The 22721-nt window shown below is 43.4% G+C and overlaps 1 protein-coding gene across 3 annotated transcripts in view; it reads left to right on the top strand.

Annotated features, from left to right (window-relative positions):
* Positions 1 to 1690: 1690 nt before the first annotated feature.
* Positions 1691 to 22721, top strand: part of LOC138623236 (FERM, ARHGEF and pleckstrin domain-containing protein 1-like) — a 52306-nt gene continuing 31275 nt past the window's right edge. For 2 of the 3 annotated variants that reach the window (XM_069702630.1, XM_069702631.1), the window contains exons 1-2: positions 1691 to 1895; positions 5496 to 5702. In XM_069702630.1, the coding sequence (XP_069558731.1) occupies positions 5523 to 5702 (180 nt within the window). In that variant the 5' untranslated portion in view covers positions 1691 to 1895; positions 5496 to 5522. The remainder of the gene's footprint in view (positions 1896 to 5495; positions 5703 to 22721) is intronic. The other variant, XM_069702629.1, reaches the window with a different exon arrangement.

Below are 22721 nucleotides of genomic sequence, written 5' to 3'. Positions count from 1 at the left end.
GTGCTATAAGTAAGTGTAATTTTAAGTGCTACTATTCAAGGTAAAGTCTGAAGATGTGTGTTTTTAGTTTAGTTTGAATAATGACCAGAATCTGTGTTTCCCAAAATGGTTGGCTGTCACATTTATTTGTTACACTGAATAAACAGTGTAAGTTTAAATAATGTTTAGTTTATTACTAAAAAAAAAAAAAGAAACAGCAAAAAACAGGCCTTTAAATGTGAGTCTTACTCATTTCTACAAATGTGCCACTCTTCTTTAAAACTCTGCTCCCGTCTGGTTCCACCATCCAAACATTTTAAAGCCATCCCTGGATTAACCTATTTTTAGGATCTTGGTACAGTGTGGTTGGTTTCAAGCAGCATCGGTCTTTAGTGCCATCAGTTTTCCCATGTTGTGGATCCCAAGTTGATGAACATTACAGATCTCTTGGTGGACATTACAGAGACGGAATAAATTCTGTACTTGGACACTGAAAGTCTTTGTGTCAGCAAAATCAGCACGGTCATGCCATGTTGATGTCATTGGCTTCATTTGACTGGTGAAGAAAACTGATTTGAGTGTTTTTGTGGCAGGTTTTTACGGCCCTGCTTTCATGCATGTGGGGAAGGGAGCGTTTTAAATGCAGAATTTAACACGTGATCATGAGTTTAAACTATTCAAGTTCCACAGACTGTGTGATCCTGCTGCAAGTCACTTGTGGCAAACCGAAGCACCCTCCAGTGGATTCTGGGTAAAGTGCAGGGATTCGGCTTAGGTTAGGCCATGCAGTGTGTTGTATTTTGTTAAAAAAAGAAGAAGAAAAAAGAACAGACACGTCCTTGAAAATAATAAAAGGATCTAGACGGCAGCTCCTGTTGCGTGGCTGACCCAAACCTCTGACTCTGTTTACTCAAATAAAATGAAAGCCGAAGTACTTTTTATGGTACTAAAAGTGAACAGACCACATGAACAGAACAGAGTACCTGACATTACCCTCCCACTCCTTCATATAAATAAAACCGTATCTTCTTCACTCTTTGTTTAATACATTCCACGATTGTTTAGCTCCTTGACACACTGACTTTTACTGTTTATAGTCTCTGAGAATTAAGTGGCCAGTTTATATCTTAAGCTTCACCATGGTGCCTGAGATGATACACAAACAGTTCAAAATTGCTGTTATCATTATTTTTCTTTCTCCTCCATTTCCCTTCTTTAATGTATTTTCAGACGCCCATAACTTTATGCATTTTGATCCATTCTCTACACCTACACCTTACCTTGAATCCATTTGTACTCTTTTAGTAGATTTTCAGTGACGTTGCTTTCCCTGCAGTGTTTTTATATTGCATTATTGTGTTGAGTCTCTAGTAGCCTATATCATCTGTTGTTGTGCAGTTATCAAATGCAGTTCAGTTCTCCCAGACCTGTGAATTTATCAAAATGGAATAATCTTACATCTTTGAACCTCAGATGATTCAAATCCACCTGTTTTGTGGCTTCACAAGATGGCATTGCTTCATTTTTAAGGGATCACAGTCCAAACGTGTTCACAAACCACTCGCTTGCAATTTGTGAATTGGACTGCTGCCGCCGCTAGGTGGTGCTCTTGCTCCTCGTTGTCCCGGGTCTGCCGAGAAGGTGGAGGTACTGCACCTCCCTTATTGTCTGAGTGCAGGCACCGGGAGTGGATCCGCCGCTCGGTTCAATGTAATCCCGTCTCTCTCCAGCTCACTCATTCAGTCGTCCGCCATGGCGACCGCAGGAAGCCTCCTCTCCGCCGCGAGCTGCAACTAAAAACTCAACTGGGATTCAATTTCTTTTCCCCGCAACGTGCTGGACGTGGATGTAAAAATCTCCCCTCAGCCGGGAAATACTTTGGCGTGTGGACGAGCCCGCATTTTGGAGAGAAAGGGGTAAGAATCGTGCAGCACAAGTCGTCTCAGTGAGCTCTTAGCAGAACTTGTTTGAGGAGATTAGGGTTAAGTCTTGGGAGTATCTGCCCCGTGTTGTCTTGTGATCCGGTGAATTTCGAGGGTGGGGAAATAACTCTGAGTGGAAACCCTCATATGCTGCCAGTTAAGTGTCCTTTCTGTCCCGCAGTGTGGGTTGCATTGCACACATATACCTTCTCGCTGTATGGATGTGTGCAGACGCCGCAGTCGCTGCTGTAAATTTTTTTTTTTTTTTTTTTTTTTAAATAAAAAATGATTCATGCATCTCTGTGACATTTAAAAATCTCGCCAGGAAGTCAGCATTTAAATATCTGCCACTTGCTTGCCAGAGCGTGTCCAGGTGAGTCCAAAGCAGTGCATTCATGTTACGCCTACTTTATAGGCTGATAATGTTCTGGGGATTACAGCAGCCTGCTCTATTAACCTACATTACATTCATGGTGTGAACACACTACCAGACGGTGTGAGGTGAGTCTGCGTGGAGGGAAACATCTCAACCATTTTTCTGCAGTCATTCAGGCCGTTGTGAAAAGCCTCTGCATGTTACCTCTTGGTTTTTCATTCCTTTCACTTCCATGAACACATGTCACCCTGCCAATAATACAGAGGGAATTTATTCACGCAATCCCAGCCACACCCAGGTATCAGTGTCTGTTACAGAACAGAGGTAACTGAGCTCTTTCTTTTGGGTTGTTGTGTTGGAGCTGCTCTCAGGTAGACAGCTGGCTCTCTCAGCCACAGCCTCTGGCCATTCAGCTGTCACTAAAGGATTCCAGCTGTGCAAGTGGTGGACCTCAGTGAGGGGCCCTTGTGTGCCCCCCCCCACCCCACCCCCACCACAACCCCTGCACACAGAGGAGCCACTGTTACTACCCTGGAGACTCTTATGTGCCGGCAGTCACAGCTCCACATTACACACATGTGGGGAATTTCAAGCAAACAAGTTCAAAGGCGGGGTGGTTTACCCAGAGGATCACTCAGGAGTCTGTGAACATCCCTCCGGCACTAAACCGGGCGACCGGCCTTTATGTCACACTCTGACCTCTGGGAACAAGGTGCCATCTGTACAACCAGTGGCTGTATTATTTGTGTTTGTGTTACCTTTTCAGAGGAACACACAGACCCAGACTCATGACTGATTGATGCATGATGCTTGGTGCAGGGGGAGGGAATAATCACTGTCTACTCTTTCACTGCCCTCTGTTTCTCTGCTGCTTTGTTTGAAGAGTGTCCGGTTACGTGGCATGCATGTGCAGGTCATAGAAGCCGCCGATTCACAGACTCGACATGACACACTTGCCGGTAATCAAGGCGAGAGCGACGGAGTGAGGATCAAATGTCATAATCGACTGGACGAGTAGGAAAATGTACTTGTTTTCTGTCCACGCCCCCTTGTGACAGCTTCAGGTCTGGTTTCCATGAACCTCAGGGAGTGTTAGTCTGTACTTTAGGTGGAAAACACCAACATCTCACACCTACCCGCTCGGTGATGACGGTGCACGGGCAGGTGCAAATGATTCACAGCGAACTCATGGAGGAGGTGAAAGAGCCGCGAACTTAATCTGAGCTTAATGTGAGCGTGCTCCCTTTCATTTAGTACCGAAAGAGACAAATACGTTTATAACGATGAACTAAAACTCAAACATTGATCCTCGACTATTTAAAACTAAGTTACATTACAAATTGCCCCTTTTACTTTGTAGTAGTCTGGAACCAGATCCAAAATTATCGGTCAATAATGCAGAAGAGTTGCTGCTTTTCCTTGTTCCACTGCTGTACATATGATCTCATTTGTAGTTTCATCACTGGTCAGGGAAAAAAAGCAATTTGAAGACGTCAGCTTGGGCTTTGGAAAACTGTGACAGACATCTTTCACAATTTCTTTGACACTTTATTGACAACTAATCATCAATCATTACCCAATAATGGCATAGTCATTAGTTGCAGCCCTATTAGTCATTACTAACATCTACAGTCTGCAGTGTTTGACTGGAAACTGTTTGTATGCTGCTCTTCAGCATTAAGCAGACCGTCATCAGACAGAATCGAGTGTATCCACTGTCCTTGGCCTATTTTCTGCACACACTCTGCTGGATTACATTATGGACTCCTTCGAAATGCCTTATTCAGCTTTCAGCTTAGACTTGGCAGCAGTCAGTCACCTCTGCGGCGGCTGAACAACTGACCACTGGCCTCGGCACTCGGACCACTTGGTGAAGTCTCAGGATGACATCAGCCTGCTGGAATGTGCAATGAAGAGAGAATTAAGCAGGACAGCAGGGCCTTAGGGGGGTCTGGCTGTGGATAAATTGAGGGGGTGGAGAGTCGCCTGCTCGTGTGTCAACCCGGAACAAATGAGTCCACGAGTTTGTCCAAACACAGACTTCAACACACACACACACACACACACACACACACACACACACACACACACACACACACACACACACACACACACACACACACACACACACACACACACACACACACACACACACACACCCCAGATGTGACCCTCCATTGGTGGACACAGTTGTGTTAGATGAACCACCATCGCTTAATTCATTTCTATTATCTGTTACTTTTCACCAGCCTTTTCAGCTATTTTATCAGTGCATCTGATATATAGCTTTAGTTTATTTAATTACTTTCTAGCTAACTATTTCTCCATTACCTTTATGGATCCATTTAACTCTTTTCATTATTTATACATGACTTTTATTCTGTTTTGTCTTTTAGATGTCTCTTTAAATCATTTTAAAACTACGACTTTGACCTATTTTAACAGTGTATCTGCGTTAGCTACCCTCTCTGGCCGAACACCCACTGCTGGGTGATGGAGAACACGTTGCTAATTGTGTACTGTTGGTTTAGTTTACAACACAGCAAATACAACCTGCATTAGGATGAATTGTTAGGGAAGTCTTTGCTGTGTATCTTCAAAAGCATCAGAATAATGCTGAATTTTGCATAGTCATTACTAGAGTTAAATGATTTCTTTATACGCAGTATTCATGTTTAATTTTTTTCTCTTTACTCCCTGATTACTCTCGATTCGGAGTTCACATTTCCTGCAGTGTCTTTACATGTTGGAGACATTTTAAATCCCGAGTGTGTCTTTGTGTCTTTGGCCCTCCTGTTTTGCTTTTACGTCTTCCTGAATCAATTGCCGTTGCCCTGACTCTGATTTTACACTCTAGCATCGTGATTCATTTGTCAAATCAAATTATGGCTCGCTGATTTGTGCTCTGAAATCAAGAACATGCTTGGATCTTTTTTTACAGTAATTGGGTCCCCCACAGGCAATAATTATCAGCCATTAGTGGCGAGTGCAAATACTGCATTTGCAATTACTCTGTTAGTGTGACACAGAAGGTTGTGCAGTCTGTCCTCTGGGCCCCGATGGACTCGTTGTACTCTGTTGCACCTCCGCCACGGACGCTGTGTAAGAGGGGGTTAAAACACTGGCGTCATTTTTACAACTTAAACTGCAGTTCTGTGTTCTCGTGCCTGTGAATATGCGTCTGTGTCTCTGACCTGTGTGTCTTGGCTTCGGTGCAGGCCGGGCAGCGAGCAGTGCAGAGCACCATGGCAGAGCCGGACCCAGAGCCAATGTCCTCCGGAGCAGGTCAGCGCCTCGGAGCCCCAGAGACTCTTGGCATCAGTACGTTGGACCCCGGGCACAGACCCCCGGCCATGCCCCCAGGACGACACGTCAGCATCAGGGTCCGCATGTTGGACGACACGGAGGAGCTTTTTGACGTATCGGTGAGTTGCTATTGCTTTCTTGCCCAGTCGCGTTTCTTGACGGGAATACTAATGTCAGAATCGGACCCTTCGTTATTTCACAGTGGCCAAGAAGCATTTCCCGTTTTCATCATAGCAGCAGCAGTCTGGTAACAGGTTGGCATGGCAACTGCATGTTGAATGCATGGATGAAATTGGAGTAATGTCAGGGTTCTTCCAGCGTATTGCGCTGGTATTTAATTTCTTTCGACTGTATACCCACCAAATCTGCTCAGCTGCTGTCATCTGTTGCGGCACATTTGTCTGCGACACCCCGGCAACCTCTAGGAGATTCTACGGAAACCGATGACACCGTGACGTTTTACAGTTTTTATTCTGACATTTGGTGTGTTGATGATGTGTGAGAGCCACCGGTGCTTTCTTAAATAATGTAGTGAAAGCAGACAGAAACACAAGAGAGACAAGAATAGGATTTCTTTTGTCTTTGAATGAAAAGAGCTGCCATTAGAATTCCACTCATGATTTCAGGATTCAGAGGATTAACTTTCTCATCACGCAGATCCAAATTTAGACTCTGTGGTCTAAGCTAGTTACGCAGATTACATGAAAGTGGAGCTAAAATTAGATGCTGATTGTGAATCTCTTATTATGGGCTCATAAGACTTTAAATGCAAAATTCTAGAAACAAAATGCAAACAATGGATTTCATTCCAATGTTATTATGATTAACGTTCACACCGTAGTTTATTTGAAGTCAGTCGTATGTACACTGTCCTGCTGTCCTTAATACGCAGCAAAAGGTCAGCAAATTGATCCGCAGCTGAAAATAGTTCCAAACAAACCTGCTTCTTATTTTAGTCCATGTAACACTTTCTAAGAACTACAATTCCCAGCTGATTGAGGAAATGAAAAAAATAAATATATATATGTGTCCACTGGACAGTTAGAACAAACAGACTTGGGAATGACGTCATAGACCGGTGAAAGGAAAGAGAGACAAACTAATGCTTTGTTGATATCGTTTTTTCTTTGGGACTTGCTAACAGAAAAAATATATATATATGATTGTGGATCAATAAGTTCACTTACTCGTACGTTTTGTTGCACATGCTTTTGTGAAAAGTGGTCCGGGTCCATCTGTGATGCTGTACGCACCTGAAACTCGCACATCAAAGTTTGTGACAAATTATTGGGGAACAAAAAGAAGTAGCAGAGAGACGAATGCGGTGAGATGGGGTGGCGGGGAGCGACGATTGTGTTGGTGTGGGTGAGAAACTTGTCATGTTGGAGAATCAAAGTGCCTTTTAGCCACAGTTCAGGTCATTTTCACTGAATGTTTTCCCTCAGACGCCACAGAACATCACAGTAGAGCTTCGTGGTGCCAGTCTGAACCTGGAGGACAAATTCACGGCACACAGCCCCACCGAAGCCGAAGAAAACCCACCTGGCCTGATGAGCCTTTTTCGGTTTTGGACAGCGACGTTCACCCCCTCTGAAATGTCAATGTCACTTAAAACACCTTGCTTCCTTTCCTTAGAATTTCCTGAAGCATTTTGTGGGTCTCCATGGGTGATTTTCAGAGTCTGACACAAAATGTGATGTTCACCCTCAGGTTTGTTCACGGAGAAATTTCCGATGCGCCAGACCAGCGCTCACAAAAACGTGCACAACTCACGGGCGAATTTTGTTCAATTGACAGTATTTGTAACACTGGCTCATAAGGGTTGTACCTTCCTCCTGCTCCCTGCCCATCACAGTGTACGCATTGTTTGCATGCAAAAGGATCAGTCTTAGAATGTATTGATCCGCCCTCGTATATTTACAATAACAGCAGCCTTATCCTTTAAGAAGAAGAAGACATGATTTCCCCGAGCATTTCTTCCCACAAGGTTTTCTCCTGAGTTAGTGGTTGAAAGATGGAGTGGAGAAAGTGTGAAAACGGTTATTTGTCTCAGGATAGAGTGGAAGAACCAGCTGTATCCTGTGAACACATCACTGCCCAGAACATCGGACCACGATAGAGAAAAGTGGAAGGTGGTGATGGAGCGAAGCAAATCCAGCAGCCTGTTTTAATGTGTCTGAATGAGGGTCGGCACTAAAGCTGCAGAGCCTTCATGTCCGTCCGTGAGTGTGCAGTGCACGTGGATGTGTCCTTCTGCCGGTTTCCAAAGGCAGTGTGGGTAAACGTTGTCCCTAAAGCGAGGCGGCTCTCCCTGTGCATGACTGCTAATCTTTCTGGTGGTATCATGTGTTGTACTTAATACTTAAGGCTCACAGTGAAATCCTGTCTATCTGCTCTCATTTAAACCACATTATTTTTGTGTACTTTGGATTTAGTGAGGCATCAAAGCCTAATTTGTTTTTGTTTTAAGAGACAGGATTCTTGAGGATCTTCTAACTGCACTCTTTAAACAGGCTTCTGTGCCATATTTGCAATTGTCATTTTCCACATTAGTTTGCCAGTGCTGCCTTTTGAGAACTGAATATCATCCACCCAGTGATGCCTTCATCTGATATGAGCAGATGAGGAGGGGATTTTAATTCAGCCTGCTTCAGGGCTCCTAATCTGTAACCACCTGCAGTGAGGCTCTGCTGTCTGAGGCTTTCTTCAGGTGACAACCACCTCTGCGTTTTCTCAACACACATTAAGTTTTAATGGCTTTTTAGTGAACCAGAGTAGTGTTTAACACTCTTCTACCATCCAAAGAATACACACACACTGACACTTTGGACTTTCTGATATCGAACATGTCACATTATACGGCAGCTTTAGTAGTATGTTGTTTCTCAGTTTGATTCATCCTCGTCTTTCCACTTTCTTTGTTACATGTTTGATGGACATGTAGTGAGATTTTGTGATAAAATGTTGCATAGCAGGAGTGCTGCATACATCTTCTGGCTCTTACAGCTCTTACAAGGACCTAGAATGAACATTATGGTGTAGTTGAGTGGCTTTTTTTTTTTTCACTGCACCAGGCCGGATGGGCTGAAAGAAGCTGAAGATGGAGGATGACAAAAGGCCCCTGCTAACAGAAAGCTTTGTTCATGCTCAATTTAACACACATTATATCCTCTATCTCAAGTCGAGATAAAAATCTCAGGGGGCTTGATTTTGGTTTTTTGCCTGAAGGTGTCAAAGGAGTACATTTTCCTGAGTCGTTTGAGCTGGAAGGATCTGATACTGTACTCTTAAAGTTCAGTGTCGTAAATGGTCTTTTCTATTTTCGCTTTAAGCTTCTAGAGAGGCATTCATCTGATGCCTCTTTTGAAGGCATATACTGTATATCCCTCAAAAGAATTTGGTTTGGTATGAATGTTTAGTTGCTTGTAGTAAGTTGCTTAACTTCAACAGTGTCTACATTTAAGACACATTTTGTCCACATCCTGCTGATGTTAATCTCTTCCCCGCAGCAGTGAAGTGAGATGACTTCATGGTCTACAAAACACATCAAGCAATTATCTAGTCTTTTATTTTGCAACGGGAACATGTCGGATTGTTCAAGTAATGGCGGATTTCATAGTCAGAGTGACTCAAGACAGAAATCGTTAATGTGTCTCTTTAAGGAAAACATAAAACGTCTAACTCTGTTACTGATACCGAAGGATTCAGTTGCTATCCCTGTGTTTGAGAGGGGTAAGTTTCCACCTCAGCAGGCAGAGTATCAGATGGTTGAGAAACAAAAAGGGGCCATCGAGCAAGCTCGTGGGTCACATACCATGCTGTGGCCTACTTAGCACTCTAGCTGTGAACCCACTTGTGTTGATGCTGATGATGTTTGGCTCCAAACACCTGGACAACGGTAGACTGGCGTTGATGATGAATCACACTCCGGTCGAAATATTGGTCTGGGTCTGACAGTTTTGTTATTTCTGATGAAGTATTTTTTTAAACCAAAATTCGCTTCTGTTTGTTTTGCTTGTTGCAGAGTTCAGTAGAGCAGGAAATCCAGACTGCAGCCGTCGGTCTGTGTTGTGTTCCTCCGGCTAATGTGCAGTGACAATGTCTGTGCTGATGTTTTGATGCTCATGTGTATTGCTAAAGGCTGGTGGAAGCTCCACAAAAGTTGTGTGATTGGAGCGTGGACTTAGGGGTAAGGATGTGGGGGATGGGACGATGAAGGCAGAGTGGAGGGAGGAGAGGCTCACTCATTCCTGTAAGTGAAGGAAGCAGTCAGGCTGTTTTAGCCAAACATGAAGCACAACATACATGAAATACTTTCATCTAATTCTGACTTTAGCAACACCGGCATTCACCATTAGAAACCCAGACACATACACATTGCTCTGCTACCACTGTTCTTCCTCTCTAACTATAATGAGCCACTGAGGACTGCAGTCTCTCCTCTCCAGCCATCGCTTTCTCCATTAGAGTCGTGGTGCAGCCCCTTTTAAAAGGCTACCGTGCAGAGAAAAATAAATAAATAAATGAATGAATTAATGAATTGCAAACCCCTTCATCTCTGCATTTTCATTTGCTCTCCATATGAGATTTTTTTCCCAGCACTGTCTCATTAAACTACAATATATTACTTTCGCTTTCCTAATTACGGATGAAGTCAACAGCAAATTAATATGCAGCCTGAAATAAAACACATTTTTAGCCACAGTCAGTCGCTTCACCACTTTGGTCCGAACTAAATATCCCAACAACTACTGGGTGGATTGCTACGACATTTTGTGGAGCCCGAGGATGATTCCTTCTTATTTTAGTGATCCGATGACTTTTTAATCAAGCACCAACAAAAGTTTAAATATCTCAACAGCTACTACATGGTTTGCCATTATATTTAGTTTGGACAGTCATGGTTCCCAGAAGATGTATCATGATGACTTCGGTGATCACTTGGCCTTTCAGATCTCACCACCGTGAGAATACAATTTGTGATTTAAAAACTGTCATCCCCATCAGCATCGACTGTACTTGTCTCTGCTTAAAGTTAAATGTTAACATGATAAACTACTATCGTGAGTCCAATTAACAAAATATCTGGAAAAAAAAAATCACCGTGTTAAAATTGTCTTTGTGCGCATCTTATCTCGCTAACGTACCGTGCTTGAGTACAGCTTCACAGAAACACCGTCATGGCTGCTGACTCTGTCTTGTTTCAGATTTACTGCAAAGCCGCAAGCGGTTATAAATGATCAACAAAGTTTTTTCTAAGATTGTTTTCTGAGCGCAGCGTGTAAAGGTCGGTTGCTTCAGAGCTGTATCTCGGGGGTGGGGGTGGGGGGTGGGGTCGGGGGTTGTTGATGCTCTTAGCGTCAGCTTTTGATCAGTCGGTTCAGATTACAAATCAGTAGATAAAGATAAAGATATTAGTGGAAGCCCCTCCTGGGCTGTGTTCACTTAATGTAGCCGTCTGATAATCCTTCATCCTAACATACAAACACTCAACAGATACAAGAATGTTATAACGCGCGCATTCCTCAATTGAAGCTTCTTAAATATATAAATGCATTGTACAGCTCTCCTTCCATCCTGCCCTGAGGTGTCTCGGAGGTCGACCTACTCAATCACAATGATATTAGCCACAGAGTTCATGTGACAGCGTGTAATTCATCTCACACTGAGGCCGACCACTCTATCCGTGATGTCGTTACATCCCATGGCCTGATCCATAGCTTATCACTACTATTTGTCACAGTAGAGCAGACAGAGGTGTGTTTTTACTGTGATATGAGATGAAATCCCCAGGAATCGGTCACTGACTGGATTTATTCTTCTTTGTTTTTCTTTTTTTTTCTGCTGCTTATACATGTAAACAGATACAGCATATCTAACCCATTTTGAGACCCAGAACAGTCATCCGGTGCTGAAGAGATTTTGTTCTTTTCCCCTATTCCCATAACAAGAAGCATGTTTACACAGAGAAACCAGGGCAGCAGAGGCCACCCAGGCTAAAAGGGGGCTCTTGTCACAAAAGGAAGGACCTGCATGCTTTAGAGCAAAAGACTCACACACCAGTCCAGAGGGCTTCCCATCATCCCACCACTCACCACTCCTCTCCCCATATGCTGTCCCCCATTCATTGTAATGGGGAGCAATTAGAGCAGATCCAGTGTGCCTTGTTGTCGGCTGAATGGCAATGAGGTCCTGACTTAATGAGTAGAAACAGGATGAAGGGCTTCTTTCTGCTCCGTCTTCACCAGCGTCTGTGTGGCTGTTCAATGACCAGCAGTGTGGAGAAGCTGCCACCTGTGGATCAATGCCCAGATGCATGTTGAGAGTCGGGTATCACAGGTGCATGATTAGATACCTTTTCAGCACCAGTAAAAATAGCAGGTAATTTATTGGATATGTTCATACAGCATGTATTGATCAGAGTACTTACTAATTCTTACATTCATGCCACTGTCACTAGTGTAAAATACCGTGAATCGATTCTATGAATCTGTGCATCAGTTGTTTTTGTACTCATGTTTTGAAGAGGCAACACAACACAGATATTTTCCCAACTAGAAAAAGTTTATTACAATTATCAGGCATGGTTATTTAAACAGACATGGTGAGACACAAAGAGGCTCTAAAGCCAATAATGATGTTTCTGATAATAGATTAACATTAAAATCATATTTTTATGCAAATATGACAAATCTTTTGAATCTAGCTTCCACTTTTGGTGAGAACAATCTTATTATTATTATTATTATTAATAAGAATAATATATATTATTCCTAATGCTGGTAAACACAAAGACAGTTTAATGGCATGAAGTTAAGCTTTAGTTTGGGACATTGTAATCCAAAATTGTCAATGTTTATTTACTAAATGATTGAAAAACCAATTAAATGAGAAAGGCAGTGACAGATTAGTCAAATATGTAAATAATCCATTAGTTACAGCCTTAATGCAGAAAATGATTAATGCAGTGTTATATTTGGGAGTATCAGCCCTACAAGTGTGCATACATGGCTGTTTATTTTGTGGTGGATTCATATGTAAACCATATTTTTGTTGAGTTAAGGATTACTTTTTGGCCATTTTGTACCTTTATCACTATCAGATGTGAAGGAACAGTAGAAACAGACAGGAAGTGTGGTGGAAGAGATCAGGGGAATGATATACAGGAAAGGTCCGGCTGGCTGGGAATTGAACCGGGGACTGATTGCTGATGGCTTTTGCGCCCATGTGGTACACGCCCTCCCACTTGGCTATTGGTTAACTTCCCTGTCGGCCATTTTAATGACAACTTTGGAAAATGTTAGCTTTTCTATACGTTTGCTGAATTTTGTGTACAAAGAAGGAAAACGGCCCCCGGGTTGGTGTGCATTTCCAGGCTTGTTTTTGCTCATATTAGGTATTAATCATATCGTAATAATATTCGTAAATTGTAACTGGCAGCGAAACAAGTTTTCCAATTCAAGCTCAAATGCAGGTGAATAAAAACTCTGGGGAATTTCCTCCTCATCAACATTATGTCTCCACGGCACCACAGGTCGATACCATTGAAATTCAGCCTGCATATTATTTGTGAGCATTACAGACCACGCAGAGTTCTCCGTATCTCATGTTTCACGTTGTGTATTTTTAAATGTCAATTGTAAAGGAAAAGCAGAGCTCAGAGGGAGGAAGAGAATCTCGTCTCGAAGCGGTGTGCTAAATCCTGTTAAACTCTGAGCTGTGGTGGGGACACGGTCTGCTTCCCCCAGCCTCACGGCGCTGTAGGGGGGGGGGGGGGGACTCACAGAGGTGGTGCTTGAATGATTTAGGCACACGGGATGATTTGGCACCAATATTTCTTGATGAGCTGTCATTGGCTGAATATGAATACAAATGGGATTTGATTGGCCGTTACGGCACTCAGGAGAATGAGGCAGCAGCTATGCTGCCCAAAGCGAGAATCCAACTCTCCTACCTTTTACACCATGTCAGTGAGTTTTCCAAACCCATTACTGTCACTCTCCTTTTGCTAATATGAGTCATGCACAAGCAACAGTGAGATCTATTAAGATTAACTGTGCTCTGACTGCAGCATTCCTTCAATATACACGGTCATTTGGGGGTTTATACGCTGCTCCTCTGCTGTGTCGAATTAATTTTAGAAGGAGCCGTAGGAGAAAACTGGTGGAGAGATGCGAGGAGATGGTGACCATGGCGATGTGTCCCTCCCCCGTTAGAGCCATCTCGTCTTTACAGAGTTGTGAATGAAAGGGTTGTTAGAGACAGTGTACAGATAAACAGCGCCTCTCTGATTTTTATCTCCCATGTCACTCGAGAAAGTGTTTGCAGCCTGGCTGGGGACATAATCAGAGAGAGGCCTTGATACAGCAAGGAGACTGGGAATTACCACCATCCCGGCATCTGATATTTGTCACTGCTGTCTGTTCTGCTAATGTATTACATTTGTTCACTTTTGGGAGCCTTAAAATAGAAACATGTCTTCTTTTTAAACGTGGCTGTCCCAGTGGTGTTGCTTCAGCCGGCATTAATCTATTCTTACTCACTCTTGGAAAACGCATGCAGCTTCTTCGTTCGGCCTGCTGCCCTGGGAATGAATTATTTCTCGTTTATCATCCCTCCCTTCGCTGCTTGGAGGCACCTCGTTGCCACGACTGCCGCGACCTTTGAGCTGCAGGATAAACTCCCTCTGAGAGGTGGTAGTTTGAGTCCTCAGCTGGTGCTCTGTCACTGCGAACATATGCGGCTATGAATTTCAACGCTGTACTAGTTCTTCTTTGAAAAGGGCACATGTAATGATGCCGGTCTATGTGTGGGTTGCCATGGCTACGCACAGAGGTGGATGAGGTGCGTCTGAGCCGGTTGCTGTGCTGCAGAGTTCTGTCTTCCACTGATATCTGCTGGGGTGGGGGGTGGGGGGTGGGGTGGGGGTGAGGGTGGTGGGGGCCTCCATGCAGAGCATTAATGTGAGCGTCGTGCTCAAGCGTGGGGATACACTGCTGCACATCATTTCTGACTTACTTATTCAGGAGACGCAGCGCTCCGCGCCGAGTGTTGTGAGAATGTGTGCAGGTTTCCTTTTTTGGATTCAAATCCCTTTGATTTCAAATATGACTCACAATAAGTTATGAGGAATTATTAGCTCGTCTTGGTGTCACTGCTGATTGACCCAGTTTCCCTGAAAGATGCCATTGTGTTTTGGGTGGCAAGGATTTTCAGGGGGGGGGGGGGGGGGTCATATGCTTAGTGTCACTATTGAGACATAAATGGAAGATTTGCGTGCTGCTGTAGAGACACTGCTGTGGTTTTAAAAGCTCAGACATCCACTACAAAGATGACGAAAGCCTCTTTCAGATTTTCCACCAGTGAGCTGCACGCATTGAAGTTGGAAAATGTTAAAAGTGTGCTTTAATGTCAGCGTAGCGTTCACGTGCTTTGCATCATTCATACTCTAGCAGACCGTCTTCTGCTGGAAAATATTCTCATACTTTCCTCACATGAACTCTGAACCCTTTGCTGCCTGTCTCTCATGGCATGAAATTGAAATCCACAGCGGGATGTAGTGGGGGAGGCTTGGAGGGGGTCGGGGGAGGGCTGCTTTCCCACGTACAGCCATCTTCCTCCCTCACATCCTGAAATGTAATTGGGTCGTGAAGGATGAGAGCCACAGTAGAGGAGTAATAGTGGGAATTATCTGGTAACGGATGGCTAAGAATACTAAGATGTTCAAGCCACACACTTTGATTTATAAAGAGAAACTCCTCTTTCATCAGCTCACCATCAGGGGTTCCTGCAGAGAACGTCGAGTAACTCGCCTAATTACCAAAAATAGATCCTGAGATTTTCTTTAAAAAATGGATGCAGAAGATATATTAGCGTTTTTGTGTGTGTAGCAGGAAAATCGACAGAAAAATTGGATTATAAATTGGTGTGATGTAAAACTGGAAGTTATATTTATAGCTCTGGCTGGCAGACTGAGCTGGGCCAGTCGCACCGAACGTTGCAACCAAGAGTGTGAGAAAATTAGTTGGGAGTCCTGCAGAAAAATCAAAACAGATCGCAAATAGAGATGCTCAAATCATTGATAAATCAAGCTTCTGCCTGTCCCAGTTATTGCAGCGTGAATTCAAACATCACCAGACCAGAAACATAAATAGTCTGTGATCACAGTGTCTGTTGTGCATTTACATGTGCAGCCGCATATCCACCACAGACAATGTATTTTTCTCACTGTGAAAGACTTAACAAAGTGTTTCATGAATTTTTGGATGTACCTGAACACATCTGACGGGGCTGTGGTTTACTTTGGTGTAAAGAAGGTTGGGAACAACTGGTCTACATCAGTGGTTTTGCAGCACGGTGGCGTTTTGTCAACAGCGTGGATGGAAGAACAAATGCTTCTTCATCAGCAGCCAAAGTCCTCCCAGACTGTGAGGATATTTCGAACAGCTTGTAGAAATTTGATATCCATCATGTATCGTAACTAAACGGTAAAAAGAGCTTCAGTGACTAATCGCTTAGTGAGTTTACGGTAAATTAATCTGCACTATTTTGTGAACTGATTGAGGAAACATTTATCATTTTACCAGGTTCTTGAAGGTGATTTGCTGCTTTTGTTTGTCCTATTGGCTTGCACCAACTCTGATGGGGTTTTGAATTGTTGGTTGATTAAAACAACCGATCTGAACACTTAAGTTGGGTATTGGGAATTTATAGCTGCACCTTTCACGATTTTGGGACATCTTCTAGACAAAATGGTGATTTTGATCAATCGATCATGGAAATAATTGTTCTCTCAGAAGTAGTCGTTACGTTTACAGAGATACACTGAAACTGCTGAGAGATTGTGGGTTTCTTTTGCAGAATGAGACATTGACTGGTGTCTGAATGGTAAATATTTCCATCATATGTCACTTCTCCATTTTCTTTCGAGGACAGACTGAAGCAGAGCTGCTGTCATTAATGTTGTCAGGTTAGGTCTGACAGCATTATGCGGCACTGCTTTCTATACTGTCCACAGGTGCTGTGGGAAAACTGATGCTTGTATGATAAGTCTTGTTCCTATGGTAACCGAGACGGATGCCTCTTTGTGGAAGATCCTCATGTTTCTTTGGTTCAGGCAGCAATGAAGTCGACTCTATCTGCCGATGTGACCGTTTGCCTGTTGTCAGTTTAAACAGAAACGATGAGGCGAGTGCAAACACAACCTGTGATTTCTTTTGTTTTGGGACAGGATGAAGGTGAATTGTGACTTTTCATGTCCACACACACACACACACACACACACACACACACACACACACACACACACACACACACACACACACACACACACACACACACACACACACACACACACACACACACACACACACTGTTCCACTGAACGTTGCCCATTGATGACAGTCTTCAGATCCTCTCCCTAAGCTCTTGAACTGTGTCGCTGCTTCCCACTGACAGAGTAGCAGCAGGATAGGTAGACATGGCGGTGCATGATGGGCGTGGCAGCTGTGCTGCTGCTGGCTAGCCTGCGCTTTCCCTGTGATGTCCTTCTGGTCTCAAATATACGGTGAAACCCTCATGGGGCTAGTTTGCCTCAGCTGCATGGCAGCTTCACAGCAGCACTGCCTCTCTTCAATGAATTATGAATTTCTCATTGAGATTCAGAGGTCTAATTATCATGTCAGAACCGACCAGCATTGTGATATCATGGGATTATCCTTATCCTGTGGTGCCTTATTTTACTCCGGGTGCTGCGGCGCCACCTGTGCTGCCCTCCTCTCCTGAAATGTTCTTATCACCACATACGCTGCTCTTCTTTTCTCGTGGTATTTTCTGCATTGCTTGATCGGTAATTAGAACGGAAATTGCTATATTTTTTACCCCGGCTCTATCTTCGGTCAGTGCTGTAGCCCTGCCTGCAGTGAAGTCACTCCCGTGATGCATTTGCCGGACATGCTGCTTATCAAAATTCCTTCGAGCGGTACCTGTGCAGCTGAGTCTGCCTCCCACTGCAACCTGGCAGTAATTGAATTTGGGGTCTCTTGGGTAGATAGGGGAGATGTGTGGGAGGGAGAGTCGGGGTGAATGAGGCAAAGATTGCGTGTGTGTGTGTGTGTGTGTGTGTGTGTGTGTGTGTGTGTGTGTGTGTGTGTGTGTGTGTGTGTGTGTGTGTGTGTGTGTGTGTGTGTGTGTGTGTGTGTGTGTGTGTGTGTGTGAGAGAGAGAGAGAGGAAAAACTAAAAGAAAGAGGAAGAGAGTGAAATCTTAAACCAGGAGCAGCAGCTGTACGTATCCCCACTGGAGACCGTCCCTCACCTCTTGTTATTAAAGTGGGAACTGTTGCGTAATCTCGCATCGAGACCAGCAGGCCTCATCTGTCCTGGAGCAACAGCACAGCCAAACTCGCATGCGTCCTTTTTGTTTCTTCTTCTCTTTGAGAATGTTTGGACTCCTTTGACCTTTCATCCCAACTGTTGAGCTTTTCTCTGGCTGTCTCTATTGATAGGTGATGCACGGAAGTCGAGTGCTAAAAGATTCAGAGCATCGTCAATGGTGGCCAGTGTGGGAGTGCCCCTTAATAGATATCAAAGGATTTGTCCCTGGGGACATCTGCTTTCACACAGCCAGTGGGGGTGGAGGGGGGGGGGGTTGGTCTGTTCGGGGGAGTTCAGGTCTTTGGTGTGTCTCCTCAACAGCAGATGACTGCAGAGTAGCTGTCATGGTGAGGGCTCACAGAGTAGCTTGTTCAGGCAGACTGTCGTGGTAATGAATCCTTCCTGTTTCTGTCCTTGTCAGCCACAGACATTGAAGAAGAAGGTCATGATGTGCTGACACATTCTGTGTTTAATTCACATGGAGCTCACGTTACACTTATAGATGATTATATTTCAGTTTAATGCTGAGCATGATTGTGGAAGTATGCTGTGTACTGGTGCATATTCTGCAGACATCTGATCCCTTTTGGAGAAGTGGAAGTGGGGATTGATTAGCTGATCTGTTTTTTTATGTCTCTGCTGGAGGTACAGGTCTTGTGGTTTTACTGTGACTCACTTGCTTTATTTCATTTAAGGCCATTATATATTAACGTTGTCTGAAACGCTCATTCACGTAGGCTCAGTTGACCTCCTTTAGGTGGAGAGGCATCATGGAAGCATTTAGCCTAATATAGATATATTTGGTTAGTAAAATTACACTTGGCTGACTGACGTAAGTGAAGTGATTACACCGCATCATTAAATGTGAACCATGTGGTTTGAATGAGACCAATATTAGTAGCAAATGAGTCAAAGCGTTGATGCTGAGTGACCATAGTATGAATGCAGAAGTAGTTTTAGAAAATCGTGACCCGTTATCCGCTTTTACTGCCTTTTTGTTGGTGATGCAAATTTGGTATTCCTGCTTTGGTGAGCACTGCTCAGTGAAAAACAACACGGATCGGAGACTGTAGAAGATATCTGTTAACCCAAACCATGCAGTCCCATACAACAGATCAAGAATAGTGTATTTATGATGGTACAAAACTTGTAGGGAAAATGTCTCATTACAGGAGCAAAAGATATATATATATAAAAAAGAAAAACCAGTTAATATAAAGACAATAAGTAGAAACAAATGAAAATGAAAAATAGTTAACTAATAATAATAATAATAAAAAATACTGCTTAGCTTACTTACGAAACTGTTTTCTATTTCATTTGACCAATACATGTATTTTCATTGTACAGCAAAATAGTTTATGGAACAGCTGAATGTCTAAAGAGTGATCGATGATGCTTTCCCCAGTTACTGCCAAAATAGCCTATAACAGCCAATCAATACAACTGTAATTATGATTTAGCTTTTTTGTCAAATGGTATTGTGTTCTTGCAGTCTGGTAACAAATGTCCCATGTTCCCTTAATTGTCCTCATCGCTGGGGTTGGGAACCACTTCAGTTCTCTTTCACGGCCGGTGTTGGCAACTCTTGTCACTTAAATGTGAATGCGATTCCCAGAAGAAGAATTTCACAAAGGTGGTGAACCGGCCAGCAGACCGGCCCTCGACACATTTTTTTTGGAGCTTCCTTCTGAGCAGGGTAACCATGCTGCGCCGCATGCACGAGGTTACCATGGAGATCTTCCCCGGTTAAAACGTGAGCCAGCATTGTGAGAGGGAAAAACCTTGGTTGCACCCAGTGTTGGTTTGCTCACCACACTAGTTGAGACAAACTCTAGGACGTGCTCTTAAACGTCACACACCTCAGAGAGGCTGAGTTTCAAACCTCTCGCTCACAGAAACACTCGTGTTAACCTCTCATCTATTGTTTATGAATCGGTGAATTAGCCAGAGTGGGTTGCTTCACTCTCCGAGAGCCCTTAAACTCCAGCACTCTGAAGCATGCGTGCAGCGTGCCCATTTCCAGAGCCAGATGTGTGTGTTTGAGTGTGTACATAGATAATAGCACCGGTGGTTTTAAGTAGCACTAACCATGCAGCAGATAGAACTGGTTTTGGGTGTGCTTGAAACGCCATGAACAGGGTGTGGTGTTTGCACCCTATGTTTTTTAACTTACAACATCCCTGCTTATGGTCGCAGTAATTACAACATCTTTACATATAGAAATATAAAACTAAGGCGTGTCTCTGAAAGTAGAGCACACATTACACCATAGAACGATTAAAATGGCATCGTTTTATGTGAAGATAATTACTTGCTATTTAACCTGAACCACGAGCTTCCCCTCTGCTGTATTTTTCTTTCTCAGATTATAGGAATCGCTTGGCTTGCTTGCTATCTTGCTTCTGCACAGAGGAGTTGGTATTCTGCAGTGTGAGTGGCTTAAATTCCTGCTGGACCCAGTGCCCTGTAGATACGCAGCAACAGCTGCCTCGTCTGCTCTCGCATTTGTTTGCCAGGTTGTGTTTGTGCCAGAGTTTCTCCGCCGACAACCTTAAATGTGGGATTTCACCTCAGGACAGCTTCCGCCTTTGTCACGCTGTGGAGGTCGAGTGGTAATGCTCTCGCCACGGGGCAGTTCACACAGAGGGCTGCAGGTTTAAACTGTGCCACATTGAAATGGACAGTTTCATGCAGCACTGACTGCCATGCGTCACAATCACTGCACTGTTAGTGCTACAGAATCGTTCTGAATCCAGAGCAGGTCTCATACCAGCTTAATTTTTGATCAAACGTAAGTACAGCTGTTCACGGATAAATAGTCAGTTCTTCAATCTCAGTCGAAGAACATTTCCAGCAGTGTGTAACTAATTTAGCAGCTGCTGAATTCCTGCGGTTTGTTTCTGACAGAATATAAAGGAGGCAGTCTGAGGGGTCTTTCCAGAAAACAACCTTCAATGATGTTGTGTCCTTCTCTTCATGCTGCATAAATTCAAATAAAATATAATTAGAAAGTCTAGTCTAGAAACTCTCAAACATACGGGAAGAATTTCCACACCGGTGGTTTGAGGGACGGCAGAGTTTTAGTAATGATGTGGATCTTTGGTTCAAGGAATCACGTTCCACTGCCTCAAGATAGCAATGTACCTAAAATAGCTTATTCACCCTCCACATAGTAGGACTAACATGGCCAATGGTGCTCAGATGGGCACACGTACTTCTGCTGTTTAAACTATGTGGGTGATGGACTGGAAAAGGACAGCTGCATTGATCTGAAACCAGCAATAACACTTGTGTTGCACTTGGCGTTGTTTTGCAGTTGTAAAATAAAACCAATGGACTCAGATTATTTGATTTAATGATTTTGTTGATCCCCTGACATTTATTCTAACACCAACATGGACTTTACATCTCTGGCTTTGAATAAAATGTCTTTAATACATTTTAATTCCTCCTCAGTCTAATTTATTTCAGATCCTCGTGTTCAGCGTGAAGAAGCAAACGTTGGCATGTCAGCACACTCAACTAAGACAGTGAACACTGTGAACACTGCACCTGCTAAACAGCAGCTTGTTACTATTGTCATTGTGTGAAAGTTAATGTTTGACTCAAAGTTTCTCAGTCATCCAGGTCGTTCCAGGTAAACTGAAGAGCCTTTTAAATGAGAAGCAAAACGTCTTCAAGGAACTAAAAGTAGTGCAGTTGCCTTTGGATAAAACCTGGATGCGGCTGAAAGGACCATCTGTTATGATCCTTTTAAAACCATATCTTAATTCTAGTGAAACATTTATGTCACATCACCTTCAAAAAGCCTCGATCTCTTTGCATAGCAATTTAAATCGTTCTTGAACAGAGTACGAGTTAGATGGATGTCTGAGTAGGAAAAAGATACTGAATTCAAATCTGTTCCCGTCTTATCCGACGTGTCCAGAGACAGTATTTTTTTATAGATCTAATGAGCACATACTTTATATTCAGCAGGCTTGTTACTGTACGCTGCTGATAGCAGCGGCATCATCAGTGCTTTTTCGAGCTGAGAGTGATTCCTTGGCTGTTGACCTTAATCCTCATCTACAGGAAGTGCAGGCTTGGTCTGACGCTCTTGTCTCTTCATTCGCAAGTTCTAAGGTCAACTATATTCTGACAGGGAAATCCCAGCTGACTGGCCGAGTGATCATTAGAGCTTCTGTGTCAATATATTAAAATGCTTAAAATGTGATCTTTGACTCATTGATTTCTTTGTGGGTCTCTTGGCGTTCTTGGAGTGAGTGTTTTTGTGCTTATTGATTTTACAGTGAATGATATTAGCTAAAGTCTACTTTATCAGACTGCTATTAATCTATTTTACTTTACAAAAACAGTTTGTTGATGCAAGTTTTGCAGCAATGGATAGAGTTCCCAGATTTATTGGATAAAGCTGAACAGCTACTGAATCTCCCTGTTAGATATCTGAAGGAGCCGCTGTGTGTGTGTGTGTGTGTGTGTGTGTGTGTGTGTGTGTGTGTGTGTGTGTGTGTGTGTGTGTGTGTGTGTGTGTGTGTGTGTGTGTGTGTGTGGAAAATGTGCCTTATTTGGCAGCGTTTGAGATATCAGGTCACAACAGCTATCATGAACACCTGACTACATCAGGGCATCTGGATTTGTTGCACCGAGAGCTAAGTAGTTTACGGCTAATCTGGAGAAGGCCAACTGATTGGCCTCACTAGTAAAGCAGCGTGTGCAGCTGTCATTATTCATGACGGGGGGAGATTACGGGTAGAGGAAG

This window comes from Brachyistius frenatus, unplaced genomic scaffold, assembly GCF_029030835.1.
Source record: "Brachyistius frenatus isolate BFR_SWC_R1_liver_20210118 unplaced genomic scaffold, ASM2903083v1 Contig_42, whole genome shotgun sequence".
In the NCBI taxonomy this organism is placed as follows: Eukaryota; Metazoa; Chordata; class Actinopteri; family Embiotocidae; genus Brachyistius; species Brachyistius frenatus.
This window is presented reverse-complemented; position numbering and strand designations above follow the sequence as displayed.